We start from the raw sequence: 26,406 nt of genomic DNA, 5'->3' as shown, positions 1-26,406 counted from the left end.
AACTCATCTGAACATTTGAAGGATTGTCCTGGGTCAGGAAATCAAGAATTCCTTAATTATCTGAATTATTTATTTATTAATAATTATCACTTCCTACTCTGTGATACCCAATAATTCTGTTAATGTGCTTAATTATATGTTGTAATCATTTATTTCTTGTTCTGAATGGTATACAAAAATAATTTGCCTTCTCTTGCTCATTCCTACCCTCTAATTTGTAAAACAGGTTGTTTAGATTCAACCAAACTCATAATTTTTTTGAAAATACAATTGTTTTAAATCACATTTTAGTTTCCTGCAAACTTGTCATAATTACTATTATGAGTTACTATTTTTACACTTGGAATTGACCTTTAATTTAGAGAAATTTAAAAGTGAGCAATAGAGTAACAAGCCTTACCAGTTTAAAAGAGTAGTGAGTTTAATTTTTTGTCCAATCCCAACTTTATATTTGATTTGATTTGATTAGCAGAACATATCTCTATTATAATTTTGACCATATAAAATTACCAATTAAAAATAAAATTCTTTTTTAGACTATTTTTTTTTAAATTCATTGTGCTTTTAGAGCAGGAAAAAAAAGACTAAGGTATGAAATGGAAATTTTCCTGTTTTGTTAAAAATATAATATGGCTCAAGCACAATAATTTACCTAATACATAATATCCTGGATAAAATTTATTTTTCAATTTCATTTTTTCTTTCACTTAGGGAAAATTTAAATATTTCTTAACATTCCTTTGAAACACAATAATTTGGGACTAGATAAAACCCTAAATTTAAAAGATTAAATTTAACTATTGTTGGTTTATTTTTTAACTGTTCTTTGTCCTTATTTCATTACTCAAGGGTAAAGTTACTTTACAAACAACCAGTATAACAGAACAAACAATACCTAAGAATCAAATTAAGTCTCGTTGTGCTCCATTTTTGAACCAGAAAAGAATTTCTCAAGGACTAGAATCGAATATAAAATTTCATGGTGATGACGTGCCTTTAGGTCCACAAAGAAATTGGAAAGAAAGTTGCGAAAAAATATGTGTTAAAAAAGAAAAAATAGTCAAAAGTAAATTTAGAATGAATCAAACTGACATATATGGGGAAACTTGTGAAAAAGACAATATTGCTGATCGGCCTAAAGAGAAACTACAAAAAGATGATTTTGAAAATAAATCAGAAGAAGAATTATCAGAAACATCATCATCATCTGCTACTTTGATATATATGAATAATCCTCTGGAAAAGAAGAAAGAAGAAGAATTATCAGAAACATCATCATCTGATACTTTGACATATATGAGTGATCCTCTGAAAAAGAAGAAAAAGAAAAGCCCTTACAGGGTAAAAGATTTTCAATCAATTCCTGGACAGCTTTCTAATAATATGCGCTCAAAAAAGAGCACCTCACAATTTAAGAATGACAGTAAACCAAAGACTGAATATACTTCCAAAGTAAATGAAAAGAATGTTACTTATGTTGCAAAAAATATAATAAAAGTTGACTCAAAAATAGACATAAATGGAATTAAGGAAGATAGACCATTTGGCACAGAAATGACATATAGTCAGCACAGAAACATCTCAAGTGTGGAACCAAATTCAGGAAATTTGTTTCAATCAAATTGTCCAGGAAGCCATTTGGGTGGTCAGCTTATTCAGTCTGATAATATGAAATCAATTATCCAAGAAGAAAAACCTGAAGTTATTTCTCCCAGAAAATGTAAAAAGAAAACTAAACATCTAGAACCCTTAGACGAGAACAATTATTACAATGACTACAACTGTACATATGAGCTAAGTGATGAGATGGACTCCCTTTCATATTGGGACGAAGTCTCCAGAATGTACCTGGATGAAGAACTTGGGCAAGATATACAAAGATACAGAAATGAGTTAAGAATGTTGCAATCAAAGGCCCGGACTTGGGAGAAAGAAAAAATACAACCACAAAAAGAGGTAGAGTCTGGCACTCTATATTATATCTATTTTTCCTCTAAATCAATCATCCTGTGGAAGTGATTTCACATGATGAAAATGCTATATTTAAATGCTTGCTCTTTGTACAATGTATACTGAAAGTTGCATTAAGGAAAATATCCAGAAAGCCTTTTTTATAGTTTTTATTTTGGTCATCTAAATTACTCCCATCAATTTCCAAAGTATTTGGCATGTTGACAAGAAACTTTTTAAATCAGACACACAAATTGGACTAGGTACCCAAAAGAACAAGGATAAGCCTAAAGATAATTAGGACACAGAATCGAAACAAATCTGAACTCAGATTCTCTTTTAATGCAAATCCTTGAAATATTTGACATTTGAAAGAATTTTGCTTTCTATAGACATTTTTATTTTCTTAGTCAAATGTAAGGTGTTGTGACTTAAAATACTAAAAACATAAGCCAACTTTGGGGAAATTCTAACAAATGCATCTGATTAAACTAATACTTTTATGTTGATCTGATAAGTCATCTTTACTGATTTTACTAAAATCATTACTTTTTTTGCTTTTCAAAACAAAATGAAACACAATTTTGCTAATTAATCATTTAACATTTTTCAAAATGGCATTAATGCAGTATTTATTCCACAAATAATAAATTACAGAATTGAGACTTAGACCTAGATCCTCTGACTTCAAGTTCAATGCTCCTCTTCTTGCATTTAGTTGTTTTTTCAAAACACATTTTTATTTGCTATAGATATGTCATTTTAGCCCTTAGAAATAATATAAAATGGCAGAAAAGATGGAAAAATATGGCATAATGCTGACTTGTGAAATGTTTGCATAAGCAATTGACTTCAGATACTATCAAACTAGGATGGTTTGTTCATTGAATTTTATTTTTTTGTTGGAAGGAGCATTGAAAGTAATCAAGTCAAACCCCCTTATCATATGAATGAGGAAAAGTTAGCCTCAGGGAAGTTAGGTTACATGGCCTTGGTTCATCTGTACCTTTACCTGTCTATCTTCTAATTATCCTTTCACAATAACTGATGACATAAGAGAAAATAGTAAAATGAGAGCCGAAATCCTTCAGTTAAGACTTAGATTCAACTGCTGCTCGTAACACTTATTAGCCATGTTACCAAAAAGTACTAAATAATGCAACTTCATTCTGAATCAAATGTGGGGACCTTCACCCAGTGTGCTGGATTCTGTTACTAGTTTATTAATATAATTTTGACCACGTTACTTAATGCACCTGTGCTTCAGGTTTCTCATCTACAAAATGATAGCATTAGATAGCATTAAAATGATATTTTTCCTAACTTTTTTTTCCTAAAAAGATTGTGCTTCTGTAAACTTGCACAGGGAATAATGGCACTGATTTTCCATAACATAGCAGTCATGGTGCCTAAATTTCATTCTACTTCAATTTCCTGTGTTGTTAATCCAATATTTCAGTGACTAACTTCAAAGGTTTTTTGGTTTTTTTTTTTTTTTTGCTTTTGTTTTTTGTTTTACTTTTTGAACTTGACAGTAAGGAATGAGAAATGAGAAATGGGATGGGGAACCATCATGTGGTGGGAAATAAGCTTGATTTATTTGGTCAGTATGAAGAAATGGTGGAAAAGCCCAGAAATAAGTCAGATGTTGTATTTCTTTGTCCCTCTCTGCTTATTAAAGGAGAGAAATGAGAGAACAACATGAAAATAGGATGAAAAAACAAAATGAGATAATAATTGAGCTATCATTTTGAAATTTCAGTCAAGTTTTCTGCTTTCAAACAAAATTTATAAAACTATGACCATTTTTATATCCAAAATAAAAAAATGAAGATAATATATATTGAGGATTATGTATATTTCAAAATAAAAGTAGACAAATTAAAGGCAGCATGGCATATTTGATAGTGAGCCAAGAAGATCTAGTTCAAGTCCAACCTCTGACATATATATGCAAGTCATTTAACATCTCATTGTGCTAAACATTGGTAGAATTGGTAGAGGGAATTTTCTCTTCAGAGGGCTCCTTGTACTAGTTAAATCACAAGTGTCTAGTATTTGTACCTAAGTAAGCATTATCAATATATGTGTATAAAAGTGTGTGTAGTATGCACACATTTATATAGAGAGAGACATATATCAGTAAAGTGACAATGATACTAACCTTTCCTTTTAGGCGGAAGAGAAAAAGCAAAAGCATCAACAGAAGAAAATGGAAACATTGAGAAGACAAGATGGTGCTTCAAGGGAGAGACACCATCGTGGTAAAGATGAGGGAAATAAAATTCCTGGGAAAGAAATGATCACTTTTTCCGAGGAATATTTAGCTTTTACCCAAATTTTAACGAGGTAAGTTTATCAAAATATTTAACTGGAGTATGATCAATATTAACCTTTATGGAATTTATAGTATGTTCAGTTTACTCTAAAAATTTAAATTCAGATTCATTCTATATCCACTTGTTTTTTGCTGAGAAAGAAATTAAGGTCCCATGAATGTATGTTATTCTATTGCTGTAAGTATGATCTTTTATTTTGGAACAGTTACATCAGTGTCTATAGGTAGCATATGGGAAAAAATAGCATATAATATAAGATATGGGTGTCAAGGAGCAAAACAAATCGTTTGCAAAAGTTTGCAAATTTATCAAAAGTGCTAATGAGATAAGAAAACGGGCTTACAGCTACTCCAAAAGTTAGATGAGTTCTCTTAGTCATTAGAAAGTTTCCCATCAGTCGAAATGTTCAAGAGTGAATCAATTTAAGTGCTTATCATGAGCCAAGCACTAAGGATCCCCCCCCCAAAAAAAAAAATCTAGATTCTAAAGAAATTTAATTAAAATTTTTTTAATTGCAGACCTACAAATCATTGAAAAGATCTAGTCACCAACCCACCACCATGTAAAATGTAACTGAGGAAAGAAAGGTTGATGTCCTTTCCAGATAGCAGAATAAAAAAGGGAAATTGACAGAAACGTAGACAGATGTGCTCACATAGTCATTGTTTTATAAGGCCTTCTAGTGCTCATATGGCTTCTGGGCAGGCTGAGGAAGAGCAAAAAAGCAGAAAACAGCTATTTGCTGCCCCATCTAAAAAAATCATAAGATGGTAGATGAGCCAGGCAGGAATATGGTAAAGAGGGTTCACAATTCATGTTGGGACTGTACTTACTAGACCACCTCGAAAATTCCAATTCCTAAGAGTTAGAATGTGGAAGTGTTATGGATTGACATTTAGAAAATAGAGAATGTTTTTTAAAACAAGCCCACATTTATTTTTATTAACTTAAAAAATATTTTAACAGCCTTAAAAAACTTATCCTGAAATAATTAATTTCAAAATTAGATAAATTCAGGAAGACAATACATAAACTACTTGAGAGACACTGAAAAGGGCATCTGTTCCTGCTTCAATGCCAGTACTCACATATTGTGACCTCAGTTGCATGCATATATATTGCTACTTCAGTTAGTGGGAAGTAACCATATTACACTTATTTGTAAGTTACATAGCCTCACAAGCCTTACATAGATTTACAAGCCAGGAACAATTGGGAGAAAGCTTCCTTTTTTAAAATTTGTCATCGTTTACTTTCAAATCAGCCTCTTTTTGCAAGATCTCTCTCCTCACCCTTCTAGTGAAAGATCCCTAATCACTACATCAATATCATATGCAGTGTTCCATATTGAGTAGTCCTCCATCCTGCAAAAATAGGAGGTGGTACCCTCATATCTGGACCAAGCGTGGACATTATAATTTCATAGTATTCAGTTGCAGTTATTTTATTGTCCTTAATAATTTATATTGATGTCCTGGTTACCTTTATTTCATTTTGCATTAATTCATATAAATATTCTCATCCTCCCATTTAATATTTCTAAACATACACAATGGTGTTCCATTACATTAACAAACCACAATTTGTTTAGCCAATCTTCAGTTGACGAGCAGCTACTCTATTCCTGCTTATTTGCTTCTACAAAAAGTTGTTGCTGTGAATATTTTGGTTTTTAAAACTTTTCTTGCCATTGAGGTATATGTTTAGCAGCTGGAGAGAGAATAATAATGCTAAAGCACCAGAGAAATTACTATTCTTTGGGAAAGTTTGACGAAAAGGGAATCTCAAGAGGGTAAGTTACAAGCAAACATTCTATTTTAATGCTGTGAAATCTGTGAATAAAATAGATGCTGGAACAAATTGATATCAAGAATGATTACAAAATGTGCTTTTTTCTACTAAATTCCTTCTTTGATACCTTATCAAAGTAGGAAAGTGAAGGTACCTAAAAGCTACATGAACAAAGCAACAGGTAGGTTTGTGAGGTCCATTCGAGGTAAATCAAAAGAACAATCTTCCTGCATTTGTGTTTATTGATTGCTCACTGTTTTTGCGAGCATGCAGTCTCTCTCTCTCTCTCTCTTTCTCTCTCTCTCTCTCTCTCTCTCTCTCTCTCTCTCTCTATTTCTCTATTTCTCTTTCTTTATCTATCTAGCACACACACACACATACACTTGTGTTTATTTTAAAAGGAATGGATTGTCTTAAATGTATGGAAGTTGGTTGTTTTGTTTTTTCATGAAGTGATCCCAAATGTGTTTTTCTGTGCCTCATCCTACCTATATAGTTTTTTATATATATCACTTATATATATATATATATATATCAAATTATATATTATATATAAATTATATATAATTATATATATATATATTATATATATATATAATTATATATATATATATTATATATATATTTATATATAATTATATATATATATCAAATTCTTATTCTTTTAGAATCTTACTAACAAGTAGTTGGGACATGAACAGTTGAAAAAATAAATAATTGCTGTTACAATATAAGATGTTTTGGCTGACATTTATTTTAAAAGTATTTTTCCTTAATGGGAAAAACTTCAGATGTCAATTCAGAAATTTTTTTCTCTTTAAAACTTTTCAAGAGGCATAGATGAGCATTTATTATATGATTATGAGATGTAATATTCTGTTTCTTATGTTACTGACTAGAAGTGTGAAAAAGCATATAATTTTGAAATAATTATGTATTGTTCAAATAATTACAATGACAATATATTACCATATTTTTGTGTACACACTGAAATAAAATGTTTGTCTTTTAGGCTTGCAAAGAAGATATTAAATAAAAAAAATGAGGTAATATAAAAACTGCTAAAAATGTAAATCAATGTAGAAAATAATATAATTTTTCATGAACAGATGAGACCCCTTTTTTACATTATGGAGCATAGGAGCATTTTATCAGAAAATGGATATTTTTAGAAAATCTTTTTGTGAAATGCATCCTTTGTAAATGCCAAAAAACTAATTAGGTTGCTGGCTTTTCTTTCGTTTCTCCCCCATAAATAAAATGAAGACTTTAATATCTGTAAGAAATGTTTTGAGTATTTGTGATAATTTTCATAAGGTTGATAATCTAGCTTCTAGTTGGGTATGTGGCCTAGTGAATAGTCAAGAGGACCTAAATTTGAAACTTTTCTTGGGGTCTTAGCTAACTGAATGATTCTAGACAAATCACCTAATCTCTCTTATACCCTATTTCCTCATTTGTAAAATAATTAGTGCTTTTCTCACAAAATTGTTGTGAGAATGCAATGAGATAATGTATAAGAGATAACTGTTGTGAAAATCTTAAAGTACTACATAAATATTATTCATTGTTATTGCTTTAAAGTTTATTTTACAATACTTTTATCTTAAATTTATTATTTTATAGTACTTTTATATATTTTATAGGACAAAGTAGAGATGGTTGAAGATGCTATTGATGACCTCACTCAGGCACATGCCACAGGTACAGAGGATTATGATGTGCCTATACTTTGATGTTCAAAATATAGAATATTTTTAAATTTTCTAACAGAATACCAATGTTAAACAGAAACCAAATATGTAAGACAATAGCTCTGAAGTTCTATTCCACTGACCCATAGTAGAATACAAGCAACTTTGGGTTCTTGGAGGATCTGACAGGCCTTGCTAAGCTAAAAAGGGTTACATTAACTTGTGGTGATTTTTCAGCCACAGAAGCTCTCAAGGATGATCTACCACTTGTTTTAATGCAAAAAGAATTAAGAAAATAGGTTCTTAAATACACAAATTTGAGATAAGAAACAGTTCTTGTCCTCAGTGAGTAGGCAATCTACTAGATATATGTAATAGGAAAAAATACATTAATACTTAATAAATAATAAGCAAATAAAGAGAAGTCATACTGCTATTTGAGGTATAAAGTATGAAAAGAGAACAGTCATACTGCTATTTGAGGTATAAAGTATGAAAAGAGAACAGTCATACTGCTATTTGAGGTATAAAGAATGAAAGAGCATCAGCTATCAAAGAAAAAAACTTTTTGAAAGCATTTGTGTTCTGTTTTAAAAGATGGATGTGAATTCAATGGTTCCTGGGAGATTAGGGGACTGAAATAAACATTTGAAACATGGGAATTGTGAGTAAGGAGGCACTTGTGAGCAAACAGGCTTTTGCCATTTCTTTTTTTGCTTTGAATCTTGGATCTTAGATTTCCCTTACTGGCAATTTCTCCACCCATTACAATCAGGACCCATAAACAGTCCTGTTCTCCACCACATCTTTTCTACTTCAATTCTGTTAAATATTGAAATATATGAATTAAAAGTTGCCAAAGAAAATCAGATAACCAAATCTGTTAAATATTTAACTTGATATAACTCAATTTTGTAATTCTGGGTTAGTTCTAAATTTAGTTATGTATATCTCTGAAGAATAATGTGCCTAGGTTTTGTGGCAGGAATTTTCCTGAAAGGGCAAGTGATTTTTTTTTCACTTTCTGTTGGTGGTTTTTCTTCTTTAAAGTATGAGTTCTCTCTGAGAGAGAGGGTTTCTCGGGGAGGTTTTCTGGAGGCAGCTTTAGTTTCCGTTACAAGTAAATAATCACCCAAAATTGCAGACATCTGATAAAAGTTCAGATCTTTTATTGTGTCCTTCATTATAGCCCGGTTAGCTCAGAGGCCTATCTCTCTGCTTGGTTCCAAGAGCTCTTGCAGCTTTGTCCTTTGCTTCTGCCTCTGCTTTCTTCAGCCTCCAGCCAGCACCAAGGTGGAAGATGCAATGAATCTCTCTTACCTAATCTCTCTTACCTCCGAGAAAGGGCTTGTGTGTGGGCTTCCTCGCAGAGTGCTCCTCTCTGACCCCCGGGAATGTTCCCAAATAACTCTCTCAAGTGGCTCACTGAAGCTGTATTTATGCTGCTTCTCCGAGAGTGGGATTGTGGGATATCTCCCAGCGTGCTCTCTGGCCCCAAGAGCTTCGAGGGAGGTGTGAATTCAGATATCTCTTTCTAAACCCTGAAATCTCCCAAACATGTGAACTCCAATGAGTACTTAAATATTTCTTGCTTCTATGAGCTCTCTAAAAGTGTGAATGAACACAAGCATCGTTTCTATCAGTTGTACTTAGTACCTTGTTTCAAGTTCTGGCCCAAGTTCTGATGTAAGATCAAATCAATCATATTGAACCATGCTAAATTAGATAATTTTTTGTCTCTATCAACTCTAATGGCTTAACAATTTGTAAAGATTCCAACAACTTTCTTCTGGTGTCTTAGCTATATTTGGGTTAAAGTTAGCAGAAGACTGAAGAATAAATGAGGAAAGAGGTTATTGTATGAATGATGTATACTGATTTACATTATAAGTCTCTAAAGAATAAGAAATGTTGAAATGGAAACAGTTGGGGTAATGTTACTTTAGCATATATGTAATATACATATTTATTAATCTTATTTGTCCCAATCACAGTACACATCAGGATGTTTACATTTCACAGGTATTTTTCTTATATTGTGAGAAAATCTGAGGTTTCAAATACTTTTTTTAGTGTGTAAATTAGATATTTTGTTTGTCTTGGAAAAATAATACTTATTTTATCAGTCCCAGAGAATCTGAATTCTAAGTATACTGCTACTGTCATGCAGATTTTAAAATCCTAATATTTTTTGTTTACTTGTGTTTTTGTCTATATAGGTTCTATTTGCCTCCAGACAAGTGAGAAAATAGTTGTTACAACTAGTTTATCAATAAAACATCAAAAAAAGACAAAATTGGTAAAAACCACAAGAGTACTTGAGAGTTTACAATACACAGTTAGGGAAACACAGGAAAGAAGAAAAACTCAATCCCGCTTAAAGCATGAATGTGATAAAGAACACTATAGAAGCAGGTATGGAATTCATAAGTTTAATAAAGACTTAAAAAACATTTCTCTTACATTGAAGCACTGTGACAGAGAATCTGAGGTTAAGAAATCAAAAGTGAAAAAATTGTAATGAGCCTTCCTTATTAATCCCTTTTACTCTATGGGTTATGATCTATCTTCCTGTTTGGAATAATTTCCAGTGAATGCCTACTGTCACTTCATCATGTTATTTTTTAAAGGACAGATAATTGTCTTTAATCAGCACACATTTATCAAGTACCTTCTATGTGACAAGCACTGCTGTGGGCAATGAAGTACCAATGGGAAGTTTGCATTGAATTTAAGAATACACCATTCACATAAAAATATAAATGCAATAAAGTCACAAAAATAAGGGAGATAAGAATATGACATGGCCTGAGCTGTCATGGAGCTTACAACCTTGGAAAAGATACTGTTTCTCTTGATGATCTCATCTTGAGATCCCTTAGCACCCTTATGGGGGAATAATTTTCAGGTTTATATACTCATCCTTAGTCTCTCTTGAGTTTCTGCTATACATCATTGTGGGTGTTTTAGACATCTCAAATGGGATTGCCATCTACATCTTGAGCTTAATTATTTTTCTTCCTTAGCCCTCCTCTTCTGATTGTTCCTATTATCAGTGATTACCATCTTCCTCATCTTTAACTCCTCCTTTTTACTCATCACATTCAATCTAATGACAAATTTTCTGTCTTTGTAGCACCTTCCATAGCAGTCCATTTCTGTTGAGTGTAATGCAGGCAATCACTGCCTCTTGCTTATATTATTGCACGTGCCTTCCTCTTTCTCTGTATGAAGGCCTTCCACACACCTAGCCATTCTTCACTCAGCTGCCAAAGTGATTTTCCTTAAGCATAAATTTTATGATGTTATTCCTCCTATTCCTTAAGTAATACTGGCTCCCTATCACCTCTAAGATCAAATATAAATTCCTTTTGTTGGCCCTCAAAGCCCTTGTAACTGGACTCTTCCTGCTTTTCCAGTTTTCTTATACTTTACCCCTCCCCCTAACTCTGAATCCAGCTATACTGGCCTACCTGCTATTCTTTTTCCTCCTTTGAAAGAGTATTTTTTCCCCTATCGTATTTAAAGACTTGTTTGAACACTGATTTTTTAAACATTTTGTGCATTCAGACTCCATAAGTTCTTTTCTCTGGGTGTAGATAGCATTCTCCATTTGAAATTATCTTAGATCATTGTAGTGCTGAAAAGAACTTGATAAATGATTATCACAAGATAGTAATGTACATTGTGCTCATTCTGCTCACTTAACTTTATATCACTTCAAGTAAATCTATCCTAGTTTTTGTGAAATTTAACTGCTTGTCAATTTTCAATGCCCTTAGTAACTAAGTGGCTTCTTTTCTGATATTGCCTCCCAGATATTCATACTTTCATGTATTCTATTTACATGTTATTTTACCCATTTAGAATATAAGCATCTTGAGGGCAGGAATTGATGTTTTTGACTATTTATATCCCCAAGGCTTAGCACAGTACTTGGTACTTGGAAGCACTTGTTTAATAATAATGGCTGACTTATTGGGAGTTCTATTTTATATAGTAATAGGGGAGCAGCTAGATGGCACAGTGGATAGAGCACCAACCCTGAAGTCAGGAGGACCTGAGTTCAAATGTGGTCTCAGACACTTAACACTTCCTGACTGTGTGACCTGCAAGTGATTTAATCTCAAGTGCCTCAGGGAAAAACAAAAAAATCTCTCATCTCTCTTAACTTTCCCATGGGAATATTTGAGAATGATTTCTCCATCACAATATAATCAGTCCTTTATATTTTCATAGTACAATCATTCTACATAATTATAATCCAACCTTCTTAAAAGTGATATTCCTTATTGGTTTATTGTAATTATTTTACTTTCTCATTCATCATTGATATTTATGAAAGTTTTGTCTCAATAAATCAATCCTGGAGACTTGTGAAATAAAAGTCAAAAATAAGAACAACATAATATGTCTCTAATGAAAATTGGTATCCTTAACTTTTCCTGAAAATCATTTCAAATTCTGATTACCACTTCAGAGAATTATCTTCTTCAGTTTGAATAGTATAGGCAGGATTGTTGAGTGCTCAGTGGTTTAGGCCTAGCATACAGAATGCATCTTCAAATCCTAAGAATAGTGGTAAAAGCAAACTCTTAGACTAGTATTGGATAATAATACCGGTGGATATCTTAAAAGGTAAAAAAGAATCTTGATGGATTTGACTCTTTTCAATAATATGAAGTGATTCAGGTCAATTCCAGTAGACTTGTGATGGAGAGAGCCATATGCATCCAAAAAAAGGATTGTGGGAACTGAATGTGAGTCTCAGCATTATTATTATCAACATATTATCTTTTTTCTTGTTGTTTGCTTACTTTTTTGTCTTCCTCATTTTTTTCCTTTTTGATCTGACTTTTATTGTGCAGCATGATAAATATGGAATAATTGCACATGTTTAACATACATACTTGCTCTCTTGTGGAAGGGTGGGGAGATGGAAGGGAGAAAAATGTCAGAAACAAGGTTTTGCAAGGGTTAAGTGTTGCACTATCTTTGTGTGTATTTTGAGAATAAAAACTTATTTTAAAATATTAATTAAAAAGGGAATCCTGAAAATTAAATTTTCAATTTCCCTTACAAAGTTTATTGCAAAATCTCCTCTATTTTTAGAATTTTATCTATTTTTAGTAATCTTTCAAGACTATATAACATGATTACTTGAAATTTTTTTTTTCCAAATGCAATACTGAACTCCTCTAGATTGAAAGGCGAAAAACAAAACAGAGAAAAACCACAGTCAGAAATTAAAATAATTTCCTATAAAAGTCGTGCCATACATCAGAAACATCAGACATCAAAAAAGAAAAACCAAGATTATCTCTTTATAAAGAACAGAATTGACACCCTGTCAAAAAGGTATTCTAAAGCTAAAAAGGAGCTCCGTAAACTACTTCATGCCCTTAAAGTGAAGACATTACTTATTGAAAAAAGACAGAAGCAAATAAAGCAGGTCAAGGACAAAGTGAAGAAATATAGACTCGAAAATCATATACTAAAGGAAAAATATAAAAGAGCACTTCTCCAAGAAGAGCTCCTGCAAGAAAAATTAAACGAAATGCAGAAGGAAATTCCCTTGCCTCAACCATTTGAAAATGCCCAAAAGAAAGGGGCCTTCATAAAAGAGGTATTTCAAAATATCGGGATGCATTTTAGGGATCACTCCATGACTGTTGATGCTGATATTGAAGAACAAGATCATGTGGCAAAAGAGAGAAAAGAGCAAATACATATATATAAAAAAGAACAGGCAGAAGATGAGGTAGGTCTTTAAATATTATCATCTGACAAACATTTAACATTTTGAATTGAATTTTAAAGTTATTTTGATAAAGATAAATTAGGAATTTGGATTTTTAGCAGTTTCTGATATTAGTAACTTTCAGTGTAAAAATTCTGATGTGGGGGCAGCTAGGTGGCACAGTGACTAGAGCAGTAGTCCTGAAGTCAGGAGGACCTGGGTTCAAATCTGACCTCAGACACTTGTGTGACCCTGAGCAAGTCACTTAACCCTGCCTTCACCAAAAAAAATAAATAAATAAATAAAAATAAGATGAAGACACATTCATGTTAAAAATCAACCCCATATCCATTTTTTAGACAAGATGACTCATTTTGATTAAAAATATGGTATAGTTATTAGCCCATGAAATTTTAAATATATAGTATTGGTTAATAAATGTAAATGGAATTAAATACTTGTAAATAAATACTGATAAATTTGTAGTTCTAATAATTTGCCTGGTAATTAATTTGATTAATTTAATGCTCGAATGAAATAAATTATTAGAAATGCTGAAACAAGATAAATCCTGAAAAAATATGCTAAGAGTACTGTAGCAATTCAAATTGAGATACTGTAGGGCATTAGCTATTGCCCTTTTCATAATCACTGAAACATATTTATCAGTCTGACTAGTTTTAATTCAAATTACAGTAAACTGGTTTTAGAAATCATTTTAGAAAACAGTTGATCATATTTTTAATGAATTTACAAAGATTAGTAACTACTTTTGTTTAAAATTAGGACAATAATTCTGTTCAAAGAGACAGATTACATTAAGAATTAATTTTGGTGTGTGGTAATAAAGCCATTTTTTAAAAATGTATTTTTGATTCCCTACTACATTATTATTTATGTCAGTATTTTTTACTATATTTACTAATACTTCTTGCATAATATCCAGAATTGCATTTTCTGGGATCAGTGCCTTTCATTTATTGAAAATAAATAGCTTTTTACTATCTAATAGCAGTTCTCATTATCTGTGATGCTTTTCACATAAGTAGTGAGTGGGAGCATGACTAACTATTGTACTGTACAATTTCAGATAAAAAAATGTAGTTAAATCTATTCATCTCACAGTGGAATTTAGTTTTTTTGTAGTAATTCGATTAATATTGTTGGTTTTCTTAAGACAATTTTACACTGCCTTCTTTTAGCTGGTTTTCTTTCGAAAGGTTACTAGACTTTACTTAAATTTTGTTTTTACAATTTTTTATCTAATGAGACAGAAAATTTTCAATGTCATACATTTTAGCTTCATTTATACTAGTCCCATGCAAAAATTTTTTTTTAATTTATAGTGAAAATGCCCAGGATTTTTAATAACATGAATATTAATGCACACACACATATATATGTTTGTATTTTGTGTGTATATGTCCATCTCTGTATGTATTTATGTGTGTATATTAGTCTTCGTGCTAGGTTACAGAATAAAATGAAATTCTCTTTAGCAGTGACCTTGCACTATACTGTATATCAATAAGTGGAAGAGGTACCATATTTTCTATAATTTTCCCCATTTTTCTGTCCATTGACTGCAACCAGGAGTATAATTTATGTCCTTTCTTAAAACTGAACTTCTCTGAAGACTTGCCAAGGACAGCTGAAGATATAAATGGTAGCTAGCAACACCTCCACTCCACTCCCATCTACCCCCCCCCCTTTTTTTTTTTTTTTTTTGCTTTCATGAAATTAGATCAATCCTTTCAAGTTAATTGCATCAAGGCTGACAAGTATAACAGTGCATATGATCATTCTTCAGGGGAAACTATGAGAGAAAAATGCATTTTTTTTCTTATAGGCATCTTTATTCATATAAGGCCAGATGCAAAGAACTTTTTCTGAATAATAGAAGGTAAAATCCCCTAATGTTTCTATCAGGTATAAGAACCTATATAATGTACCCTCTACCATTCCCGCACCTTCCATGTGAATTGCACATAAAAAGCTTTATCCCCTATGTATTTTGGAATGGATAGAATGAGGAAATCAGACTGAAAGTAATGCTTTATTATGAGCAAGGAGGAAGGTAGCAATTGGTCCATGCTTGAATGAAAAGTGTGTTGTACAGTCAAAAGAACTTTGTGGTCTTAAGAAATAAGTTCTGATGCTTTTCTCGATGACTAGTTTTATGACTTAATTTTATTTAAAAAGTCTTATTTTTCTACACTTCAAAACAAGGTGGTTGCATTATATGATCCCTAAGGCTTTTCCTAATTCTATATTAATGATAACCATGAAAAATGTTCATGCTATTAAGTCATATATAAAAATATTGATATCAGTTAACTTTGAAGGTATATTTATTTCACATAAGCCAATTCTAATATATGAAATCAATAGCAGAAATTCTATGTACATATTTCTATCAGGAAATAATAAAAAAGCTTCAAGAAAAAGTCGCAGAATCCCAAAAAGAAACCTTCATGTTTGTACAAACTTCTATGGAAATGAAGCGAATATGGAAGAAATATCAAAGGGAAAGTGAAGTATGTATATAAAAATTCAGTAATTTGTCATTGACTAATGAAAAATGTTTTTTTTTGTTTTTACCAATATTATAATATATTTTGTGACAACTGTACCTGTCATTTAAACTGACAGAACAAGACCTGTAACACCTACCATTTGTACCCATTTATATCATTTGTATATTGGGATAATTATTTTCACTCATAATTCATATCTATCGTCACAGAAGAATGAGATGTTTTTTCTAAGTAATAAAAAATAAATCCTGTATATCTTATTTAATATATGTAAATATATATACATATATACACACACACATAGGCTGCTTGATGGAAATAGGAATAGAACTTTGCATCTGGATAGTATTGGAGTTATCCCAGGCAAGTCACTTAATCTTTCTTAATCTTTCTCAGCTTCTTCAACTGTAAAATGAGGATAATAATACCTACCTTCCAGAGTTGTTGTGAGAATCAAATAAGAAAATAATTGTAAAGCTTTTAACACAATGCCTGGTACATAATAGGCATTTAATGAATATTTGTTTCTCTGTACCAGAAACATAAAAGTCAATATTTTCAGTTATCTATAAAAGTAATCATTGTCTCATATTTTGACAAACACCTCCTGATGTTGAAGAACAGTTCTTTTACCTGCTTAACTTCAGTATAATGGTATTTACTAAGAAATGGTTTATTACTAGTTTCAGTCTTTTCAAAACTTATTCTTTCATATTGGTATGCTTGAGAAATATTTCTGGTATTCAGATATCAATATTGGAATGGAATAAATTTTGTTTCTCAGATCACTTTGTTTCCCTTATCCCTCATTCTCTTTATTTTCCTCCCATTCCTTTTGGAACACATTGATTAAGGTATTAACTTTCAAAAAAGCCTTTTTCTTCAGGCTGTAGTCTAGGAACTAGGTGTGGACTGAACCTTATAAGGAACAGGAAAGAAGCAATAAATCTTTGTCCATATGAATTAGCTTAGTTAAATGGCATTAAGGGCAAAATGGTACCAAACTTTAAGCTATATATAAGAATTGGGTAAAAATTCTATTGTTTCTTTGTTCAATAATTAATCCACCAAATAGTGAATGTCAGTTCTGTGAATTATACTATGATGGGTTCTGACTAGCTTACCAAGAACATGAGAAATCCATGCTCTCTTGTCCTTGAAGAATTTTCAGTCTCACTTGAAGCCAATGCAAAATAGGAAAAGCTCATTTATAATACAAGTTATCATGTAAACAAGCACCAAATGACTTATTCTATAAGGAATGATTAAGCATTTATTTAAGAGAGAAAGAGTGAAGGAGAAGGGTGGGTACGGAGATACAAAGGAAGGAAGGGAGAGAGAGAAGGGAGTCAGAGACAGATCACTTTGGTTGGCGATTAGATGGTACTTAATCTAGTCTTCTTCCCAACATAAAAAGATAATCACTGCAAAATCTGAGTTAACATCTCTATTGAAAGAGCAACTGACAAATAGCTAAATTCAATAATATATATTTTTGATAATTGCATAAATATAATTTGTCAAAATCACATCAAAAAGTTATTTTCTGGAAGCTCGTCACTTTACCTCAAAACATGTGTTTAGCGCTTAGAGAGAGAGTTTAATTATATAGCTTTATAATCAAAAAGCATAACCTTGATCATTGTACACAAGACATGTTTAATGTAGTGTATTGGTTTGGAAGATCCCAAGAAACATTCTTAAGGCTATTTACAGACAACTCTTTCTAGTTTCTAGTTCTAGATGGCTGTGATCTACACTAATGAAGTGTCCTGTGCTACTAAAATCATACATTTTTACATATGTAATGTTGGGTGTATAAGCCCATGTAAAAGGAATTGAATATAGTAACATTTGGAATATAAAAATGCAATAGTTTTGTCTATGCAATGGGCTATTACTTGATGGATTAGTAAAAATTATATTAAAATTTAATAGTTAAGTACAGGCATCACTAATTCAGGGTTAAGGATAAGATTGTGATTTTATTTTTAAATTTGAAAAGTTTGAAACATTTTGTTTGGTATTTTTATAGCTGCATGAATATCAACAACGGATCAAACGGGAAAAGCAGTATATTAAAGATATAGAAGATTATATACTAAAGTAAGAATTAAAGCATTTTTATAACTTAGTGCTATGACTAGTTGTAGAGCAAATCAAAATGATAAATGTATGCAAGATACAACATCATGCAATTGTTTATTTTTTAATTACTTTTTTCAATGGGAAAGAGGAATAATCTGCTTAAGTATACCTTATTTTGAGATGAATAAATAAATAAATTGTACTCAATACTGGGAATGTCAAAAGTGTCTATGGGCTTTACCTCCCATAAAGGGAGAGCTACTTTGATGAGAAATGTAGCTGTAGGAAAGTAGATTGGAGGGCATGTTTCAAAAAATACTGGTTTTCATGTTGTCAGTTTACTCAAGTGCTGCACTTTGACCATTTTTGGAAATTATCAGCAGAATTTCAAAGGATAAGATATATATAGATATATATATATATACATATATATGTATGTATGTATATGTATACACATACACATTATATATATATACATATATATGTATGTATGTATATGTATGCACATACACATTATATATATATATATATATCTCCTACCACCAAATCATGGAAATGTTATATATCTGACTTGTTACTTGCTGTGTATCCTGGGTTAGTTGTTTTGTTTCCCACTAAGTTCTCTAAAAAATATACATTAAAGAGCTGTTACAGATGCACACTGCTAGAAGGAGTTTCCTCATGAAGAGTTCCCTATTCCAATAAAAAGTTCATGACTTACTACACCTCCCTCCAAAGAAAATGTCCTTTCAAAAAACATCTTAACTGTGCCTTATTTCCCCCCCAAGAATTATATATTTTTTCATAGCCAGTTGCTGATGTAGCATAATTTATAGGTTAGAAAGTATTTCTGAAGAATTATCAAAATACAGGTTTCTTAAAAAAAAAAAAAAAAAAAAAAAAAAAAAGGAAAATTGACTGGCTTTTTGATCTCCAGAAACAATGAGAAGAGAACTGAGTTTAGTGGGGAGAGTTCAAAGCCTGATTCTGTGAGCCTGAGTCACAGTCTGATCCTCCCAATGCTGGCAGGAAACTTAGGAAGACTTGAGCTTGCAGGTTTGAATAGGTGGACAGTATCTTCCACAGTGATTTTAGATCCTGATTATGTTTTAGGAAAGTGTCTTAAAATAGACACATATTCTTGTCTAAATATGTCATTGTATATGAAGATTAGAGATATACAAATAAAAGTTTCTTAGAAGGAAGTGCTATTTTTCCTGATATTTGTATCCCAGATTCCAAATCATGTCTCTTTGATCTCTATGCCTTCGCCTTCCACAATGTGGAAATTACCTCCACCTCTTGCAAATCCCTAGTTTTTATCAAAACTCACCCAAAAAAACTCTGAAATAAGACTTTCTGTATTGTTTTTTTAATTCCTTTTTTCAGTTACTTTGTATTTACTCCAAATATATTGCATTCACTTGTGCATGTCGTTTTCATTCTAATTAAATGAAATCTCTTTGGAGTCATTTTTTACTTCTCTTTAAATCTATCTTCCAGGCCTTGCAAGTGAGACCCTGAACCTTATAAGAAATTATTAAAGTAAATTAACTATAAAAAGTTCTTCAAAGCTTTGAATTGTTGACAATATATTTACTTTTTGTTGGTTTAGATTAAAACATTCCACATCTGAAAATTCAGGAGAGCAAACTGACAAAAATGAAGAACTTTGGGACACTACCGATTCCCATTTTGTAAGTCAGCTCTGGGATTTAATTTTTCTCATTTTAAAAACACTTTTCTTTAAGTGGTAGAACATGATAAGAATTTTAACTGTAAAAAATCCAGTTGTTAATGTAATTTGATATTCAAATACAATTCATATTGATTTGGGATGCTGGTGGTGTTAATCATTTTGTTATGGGAGAGATGAAATTTTTTCTGTAAAATTATTATTGGCATTACATCAGATTAAAAAGTTATAGTGAAGTTACAAAAAAGTTCATATTAGATAAAGAATTTTAAAAAGAAAATTCTACTGTTGATAACGGTTATAATTCAAGTAGTCTTGCTCTGAAGATTTTTGATGAAGTTTTGACATCAAATAAGTTGTCATAATTTGAATTTTTTACTTGTCTTTCGGCCTTGGTTTCCTCACATATAAAATGATGTACTAACCCATCACTAAGTTTCCTTTTTGTGCCAACAGTCTACAATTCTAAATTGAGGGAAATCCAGTTCCTTATTATTTTTTTTCTTTTAAATAGAATTTTATTTTTGCAAATAGATTTCAACATTTTCACTTTTGCAAAACCTTGCATTCCAAATTTTTCTTCTTCCCCTCCCCAATACATCAAGTAATTCAATATAAGGTAAATATGTGCAATTTTTCTAAACATATTTCCATATTCTTCAAGTAAGAAAAATCAAATCAAAAGGGAGAAAAGTAAGGGAAATAAAAAAACAAAACAAAACAAAAAGTTGAAAATACTATGCTTTGATCCATAATTTGGAGTCCACAGTTTTCTTTCTAGACATATATGTCACTTTCTTTCATAAGTCTATTGAAATAGTCTTTAATCATTATTGAAAAGCAATGCATCAGTGTCCCAGTTTTCCCATATCCTCTTCACTATTATCTTTTCCTGTCATCTTAACCAATCTGAGAGGTGTGAAGTGATACATCAGCAGCATTGTCTTAATTTGCATTTCTCCAATCAAGAGTGATTTATAGCATTTTTAATATGATGACTTATTTATTCATCTGAAAATTGTCTATTCATATCTTTATATCATTTCTCAATGGGGGAATGATTTGAATTCTTAGAAATTTGAGTTAATTTCTATTTATTTTAAAAATGAAGCCTTTATCAGAAGCACTGGATGGAAAAATTGTTTCCCATCTTTCTGCTTGCCTCCTAATCTTGGCTGCATTGGCTTTGTTTATCAAAAAAATTTCTTTTATTTAAGAATAGCTTTTTACTTACAAAATACATGCAAAGGATGGATCCAAGATGGAAGACTAAAGGCAGTAACTTGGCCAATCTCTACCCCAGACTGCTCCAAATTCCTTTAAATAATGACTTTAAATAACAACAAATTTTAGGATCAGAACAGTCAAAAAGATGAAGTAGACCATTTTCCAGCCAAAGGCAACTTAGAAGTTCAGCGGAAGAGGTCTGTGATACCTGGGGCACAACACACCAGAGCAAAACACCATGCAGTCCCAGCCCCGCCCAGGCTTGACCTCTGAATCAGCAGTATTACTGGTGGCTTCCATAAATCTCAGTCCAGAGATACCAAAAAGAGTTTAGGAAAATGGTGGTATTTTCCTTCCAGGTGATCTACAGAAACTTTAGACAATTCAAATAGAAGCAATTCAGTATCCTGACAAAGGATTTAGCACTCTATGATAGTCAGCTATAAAAAGGAGAAAGATACCATGAAGCATGGAGGAAAGACACCATGAGTTGGAGTATGGTAGACTAAAAGATTTTAGAGAAAATCTACACCATGCAAGCATGTTTTATAGGAGAAATTTAACCTTGAGGATTTGATGTCATAACTTGACTTTCTGATTGGATACAGTGAGGTTGGGTTTGCAAAGATGTAAAGAAAACATTTTCTAAGAGAAATAGGTGGTTTCTAAAAAACTTTTTTGAAGTGCTGAAACATTTAGGGATAGTATTTGCAGGGCCTCTTAGAACAACAGATTTCTGCTACAATCCTAAAGATGAAAAATACCACACCAAAGGATGACTAATAGGTAGAAACAATTTGAAAAGAGTATTGCTTTAAGAGATTTTAAAATGAAAAAGAATAAATAAAGCAACAGTTTGATTACAAAGTGATCACTAAGAAAGTTCATAATGTAAATTGATATAAAAGATTCATTCTATAAAAACAGGACTTAAATTAATTTAAGAGAAGGAAGATCTTACATATTTAGAAGATTTTCAATACATTCTACCAGTAAGCAGGTTAAAACACTTACAGTACAATATTCTGCATACATTATTTTTCTATTTTAGGGAAGGAAAGATTTTCCTCCTCCTGGAAAAATGACAAATAAATGAATACATCTAAAGCTACTGGGTTGTTTTTTTTTAAGATTCTAGTATTTGATGATATCGAGACATTTCCTCCATTCTGATATCTACCAGAAGTAAGGGGAAAGTCCTAAAGAGCTTTTGAAAAATATAAGTACTCAATTGAGATAATATTTGCAAATTTGTGCTATGTAGTACTGGTAGTAGTACTATACATGTGAATTCTAAAACTCTTCCATATCAGGAAATGCTAAAATGCTCATTTTGGGAACTTAAGCTCCCTTTTAAAATGTCTATGATGAAAACTTCCAGACTGTTTGGTTAAGCCCTGGATATCTCAATAAACATCCTTTATCTCTTTGTCTCCTCCCCTGAGAAACCCCAAGTTTATATTTATCCTATAAAAGTTGTGTTTATGACAAAGTTCTTTCTGGAACTAAGTCAGCTATGAGGTACTCTCTCTCTCCCCATACAACTCTTTAGACTGCTAAACTTCTCTATGCATTTAGCCTGCCATTCAAAGGTTGTACTCACAACTTGTAGCATATTCTTTTGATGGCGTCCTCCAAATACCTTTCTTTGCTAACTCTATTGCTCTCCTGAATCTATTTCTATTTCTATTTACCCCTCCTGGGGCCAATTTTATCTTTTTGTTTTGTTGTAACTTCTCATAAATAAAGGTACCTTTTGGCAAAAAGAATGTCCTTGTGAATTTTTCACATGTACCTTGGATTTTGTATTTCATATTAGGAATTGTTACTCTCAACCCATCATTTTTTAAGATAATGACAAGTGACTACTTAGAAATATTTTATTTTACTATCAATTAATTTGTTGTCCTGTAGTTCTCATAAATATTTATCAAAAATAATTGATTTCTTAACATTCTAGGTTTCCCAAGAGCAAGAGATACAATGTTAGCCAAGAAAGGGTTTTTTAACAATTAACAATGGAAAAGTTTCCACAATAGAACTCACAATTAACCTGGAGAAAGGTGGAAATAATGTTTAATGCAAACTTTATATAAAAGCTAGTAATGTAATTTCATGGTTTCTTCTTTCACTCTTTAAGGTTTCTAAATTTATATAAATAATTAATTTAGGAAAAACATTTTGGAGCTGTAACCTTTCTTTTACTTGTGTAATTATCTAAATTGATATTTCTAGCAACATATTCGACACCTTGAAGAAAAAATAGAAGCAGAATTTTCAAAAAATATTAAGTTGGAATTACTATATAGAAAGCTTCAAGAAGAGGCAATTGCTCTCCAAGGTCTGCCAAAGGATGATGACAACCTGGAACGGAGGAGAAGAGGAATTTAAAGGAGCAGTTATTGTTAAGTATCATTTAGAAATACCTGAACTAAAACACAAGGAGAACTGGACATTAAGGAACAACTAAATAACATCTTATTATTCTTATAGGTTACTTTATCACTTTAATGGTTTTAAAATATTTCCATGTAAATGAAGGGTTTTTTGGTTTTTTTGGGGGGGGGCGGTTTCTCTATTCTAAATCCAGAATTTTTTTCTCTGTCTTCTTTAGCTTGTCTGCTCTGTCTCCATTAGCTTGGTACCATGATTTTTAAAAAAGAAAATAGGCTTTTAATGTGAATTCTGAAACCAACTTATGCTCTCCCCTTGTCAGCAAATGTTAAAATGCTCATGCTGGAACTTAGTTTCCCCAACTGTCTTATGCCTTTTTATTTGCCCTCCTCCCTCACATGGTGTGAGCCCCTTTCAGGGGAGGGTTGCTCCTATAAAAGATGTGCTTATGAAAAAGATTTTTTTCTAAATTCTTTTCAGGACTTTTCAGGACAATGGAGTTACTTTCCACTTCATATCATCTTCCCTCTAATGGCTCCTTCCTTATTATTTATGAGTTCCAATAGGGAACACATCTGTCCCCTTGTTAATTCACATAATACATAGCATAACTTTGTAAAATGCGATGGATATCTTGTTGCAGTTCTTCCATGTCAAGAACTGAATGCTTATTTTGAAAGTATTTTTATTTACCAATTCTGGTGTCTATTTTACCTCATCATCTTTGAAATGATAAGTGAAAATAACCATATATCATTTGTTAAAAAAAAGAAACTTAAAATTTGTAATTTTAAAAATTGAAAGGTGAGTTGCTTGTGGTTTTTTATTCACCAAATGTTTTTAATTGTAAAAAAAATTCTAGTGGATTCTGGAGTAATTTTCTTTCCAAATTATTTCTTATTCAAAATTTTTATGATCTAAAAAATATTAGCACTAGGATAAGAACTAGTGAACTAACATGCAGTAGAAATAGTTGTCTTTTTTTTTAAGTTCAAATTTAATTTGCCTGTCTTTGAGTTCTTTTAAAGTTAGAACTTATTTTTATGAATTCAGAATAGTTCTTTGAATCAGTGACTGAAATTGAAATGAAAACTAACAGAATATGATAACAAGCATCTTATAATTTTCAGGTGAGAAGCAGGCATTTTATGTTAACTCTTTCCTTTGTTTTTCTGTTTGGTTTAGACACTGGAGCAAAAAGAAGAAAAACTTATATGACCAAATGGAGCATTGACTTCAAGAAATGGAAGCTGAATTTGAAAATAAAACATCTAAGGCAGAACTAGAGAAATACAGGGGGCAGAGCCAAGATGGCAGAGATTACACAGGTCTTTATCTGAGCTCACATCAACACCAGATCAAAACTCTGAACTGTAACAAATTTCTAGCGGAAGTTATTTTGGAAAAAATTCAGAAAAGGTTTATTTCAATCAGGCATGGGGGTGGAGGGGTGGACTGAGCACAGGCCTAGCGTAGGGACCCAGGGCAGTGTGCCATTCATATCTCAGCCGAGACACATACAAGACAAAGGTAAATAGTGTGCCTCTAAACCCCAGAAGATTATGGGACCTGACCATGTCCACCCAACACTGAAAGGAAGTCAGCACCACTGACTATCCTAAAGCCACTATCACCTATACAGGAAGCTGGGTAAAATCTCCCTGTTGCCCTAAGAGCAGACCTCACCCTTTAAAAAAATCAGGAAAAAAAGCAAAAAGAAATCTGATCATATTTAGCTTTTATGGAGAAAAAAAAGTACAGACCTCTAACCCTGAGGATCCTAAAGGCAAATCATGAATCCCCAAAAGGTGATATAATTTGGACCCCATCTCACAAGGCTCTCTTGGAAGAATTCAAAAAAGATCTTAAAAGAGAGTTAGGAGGAAAATGGAGAAAAGAGAACTTTGCGAGAGAGTTTGGAAAAGGAAACACAGAAATTATCTGAAGGTAATTTAAAAATAGATTTAGTGAAATGGAAAAATCACATAATGCTTCAAATAACTCTTTATAAAATACATTTGATGAAATGGAAGAAAGTGCATAACTCCTTAGAAAATAGATTTGAAAAAGAAACCAATTCATTGAAAAACAGAATTTGTGAAATTGGGAAAAAATTCAGTGAACAAAAACATTTAAAAGGTCAGTTGCCCAAATGCAAAATGAAATAAAGATAACTGAAAAAAAAGAAAAAATTAGAATTGAACAAATGGAAGTGAATGACATAGACTTCAAGAAACAGTTAAGCAAAACCCTCAAAAAATGAAAAAATAGAAGAAAATGTAAAAAACTTACATGGAAAATAGATTTAGCAGAAACAGAGACAATCTAAGGATTGTTGGACTTCCTAAAAACCATGATGAAAAAAAGAGCCTATCATCTTTCAGGAAATCATTAAACTGCCTTCATGTCCTAGAACCAGAGAGTAAAATAGCCATTGAAAGAATTCACCTAAAACTTCTCAAAAGGGGCCCCACAATGAAAACTCCAACAAACTTCAGAATTATCAAATCAAGAATGAAATATTGCAGGCAGCCAAAAAGAAGCACAAGCTAAGATAGCAGTGACCACACCTCTCTTAGATCATATGAACTGAAAACTTCCAGAACTAGCTCTGAAAAAAGCAGAATAAAAAACTTGAATCTTGGGATAGTGCTGTCTCCATTGTAGAGCAACAACAAAAATAATCTAAACATAGAAAGTTACTATGATCAAAACACAAACATAGAAAAAGGCAACAAAGTCAAAGTGTTACATCCAAAACCACAAAGAAAAATGTAAATTGGCCTCAGGCCAATAAAGAATTTCTGGAGGAGCTCAAAAAAGGATTTTAAAATTCAAATAAGAATGGTTTTAAAAACTTGGAAAAGAAATGAATGATACAAAAAAAATTAAGAAAAGTCAACACCTTAGCAAAGGAGACACCAAAAAATATTAAAGAAAATTACCTTAA

At 31.7% G+C, this 26,406-nt stretch overlaps 2 protein-coding genes across 2 annotated transcripts; both read left to right on the top strand.

Moving 5' to 3' along the window:
- Positions 1-853: 853 nt before the first annotated feature.
- On the top strand, positions 854-6,371 carry LOC116419345. The gene is made up of 2 exons (XM_031938817.1): positions 854-1,956; positions 4,127-6,371. The coding sequence occupies exons 1-2, from the start codon at positions 1,078-1,080 to the stop codon at positions 4,301-4,303; spliced, it is 1,056 nt and encodes a 351-aa protein (XP_031794677.1). The 5' UTR covers positions 854-1,077; the 3' UTR covers positions 4,304-6,371.
- A 402-nt stretch (positions 6,372-6,773) lies between these two features.
- LOC100927949 (golgin subfamily A member 6-like protein 22) lies at positions 6,774-25,190 on the top strand. Its single transcript, XM_031938657.1, has 9 exons — positions 6,774-7,126; positions 7,727-7,784; positions 9,994-10,189; positions 12,977-13,535; positions 15,935-16,051; positions 18,087-18,157; positions 19,755-19,836; positions 23,298-23,466; positions 24,642-25,190. The coding sequence occupies exons 1-8, from the start codon at positions 7,013-7,015 to the stop codon at positions 23,451-23,453; spliced, it is 1,353 nt and encodes a 450-aa protein (XP_031794517.1). The 5' UTR covers positions 6,774-7,012; the 3' UTR covers positions 23,454-23,466; positions 24,642-25,190.
- Positions 25,191-26,406: the final 1,216 nt, after the last annotated feature.

Source organism: Sarcophilus harrisii, chromosome 5 (genome assembly GCF_902635505.1).
Source record: "Sarcophilus harrisii chromosome 5, mSarHar1.11, whole genome shotgun sequence".
Classification (NCBI taxonomy): Eukaryota; Metazoa; Chordata; class Mammalia; order Dasyuromorphia; family Dasyuridae; genus Sarcophilus; species Sarcophilus harrisii.
This window is presented reverse-complemented; position numbering and strand designations above follow the sequence as displayed.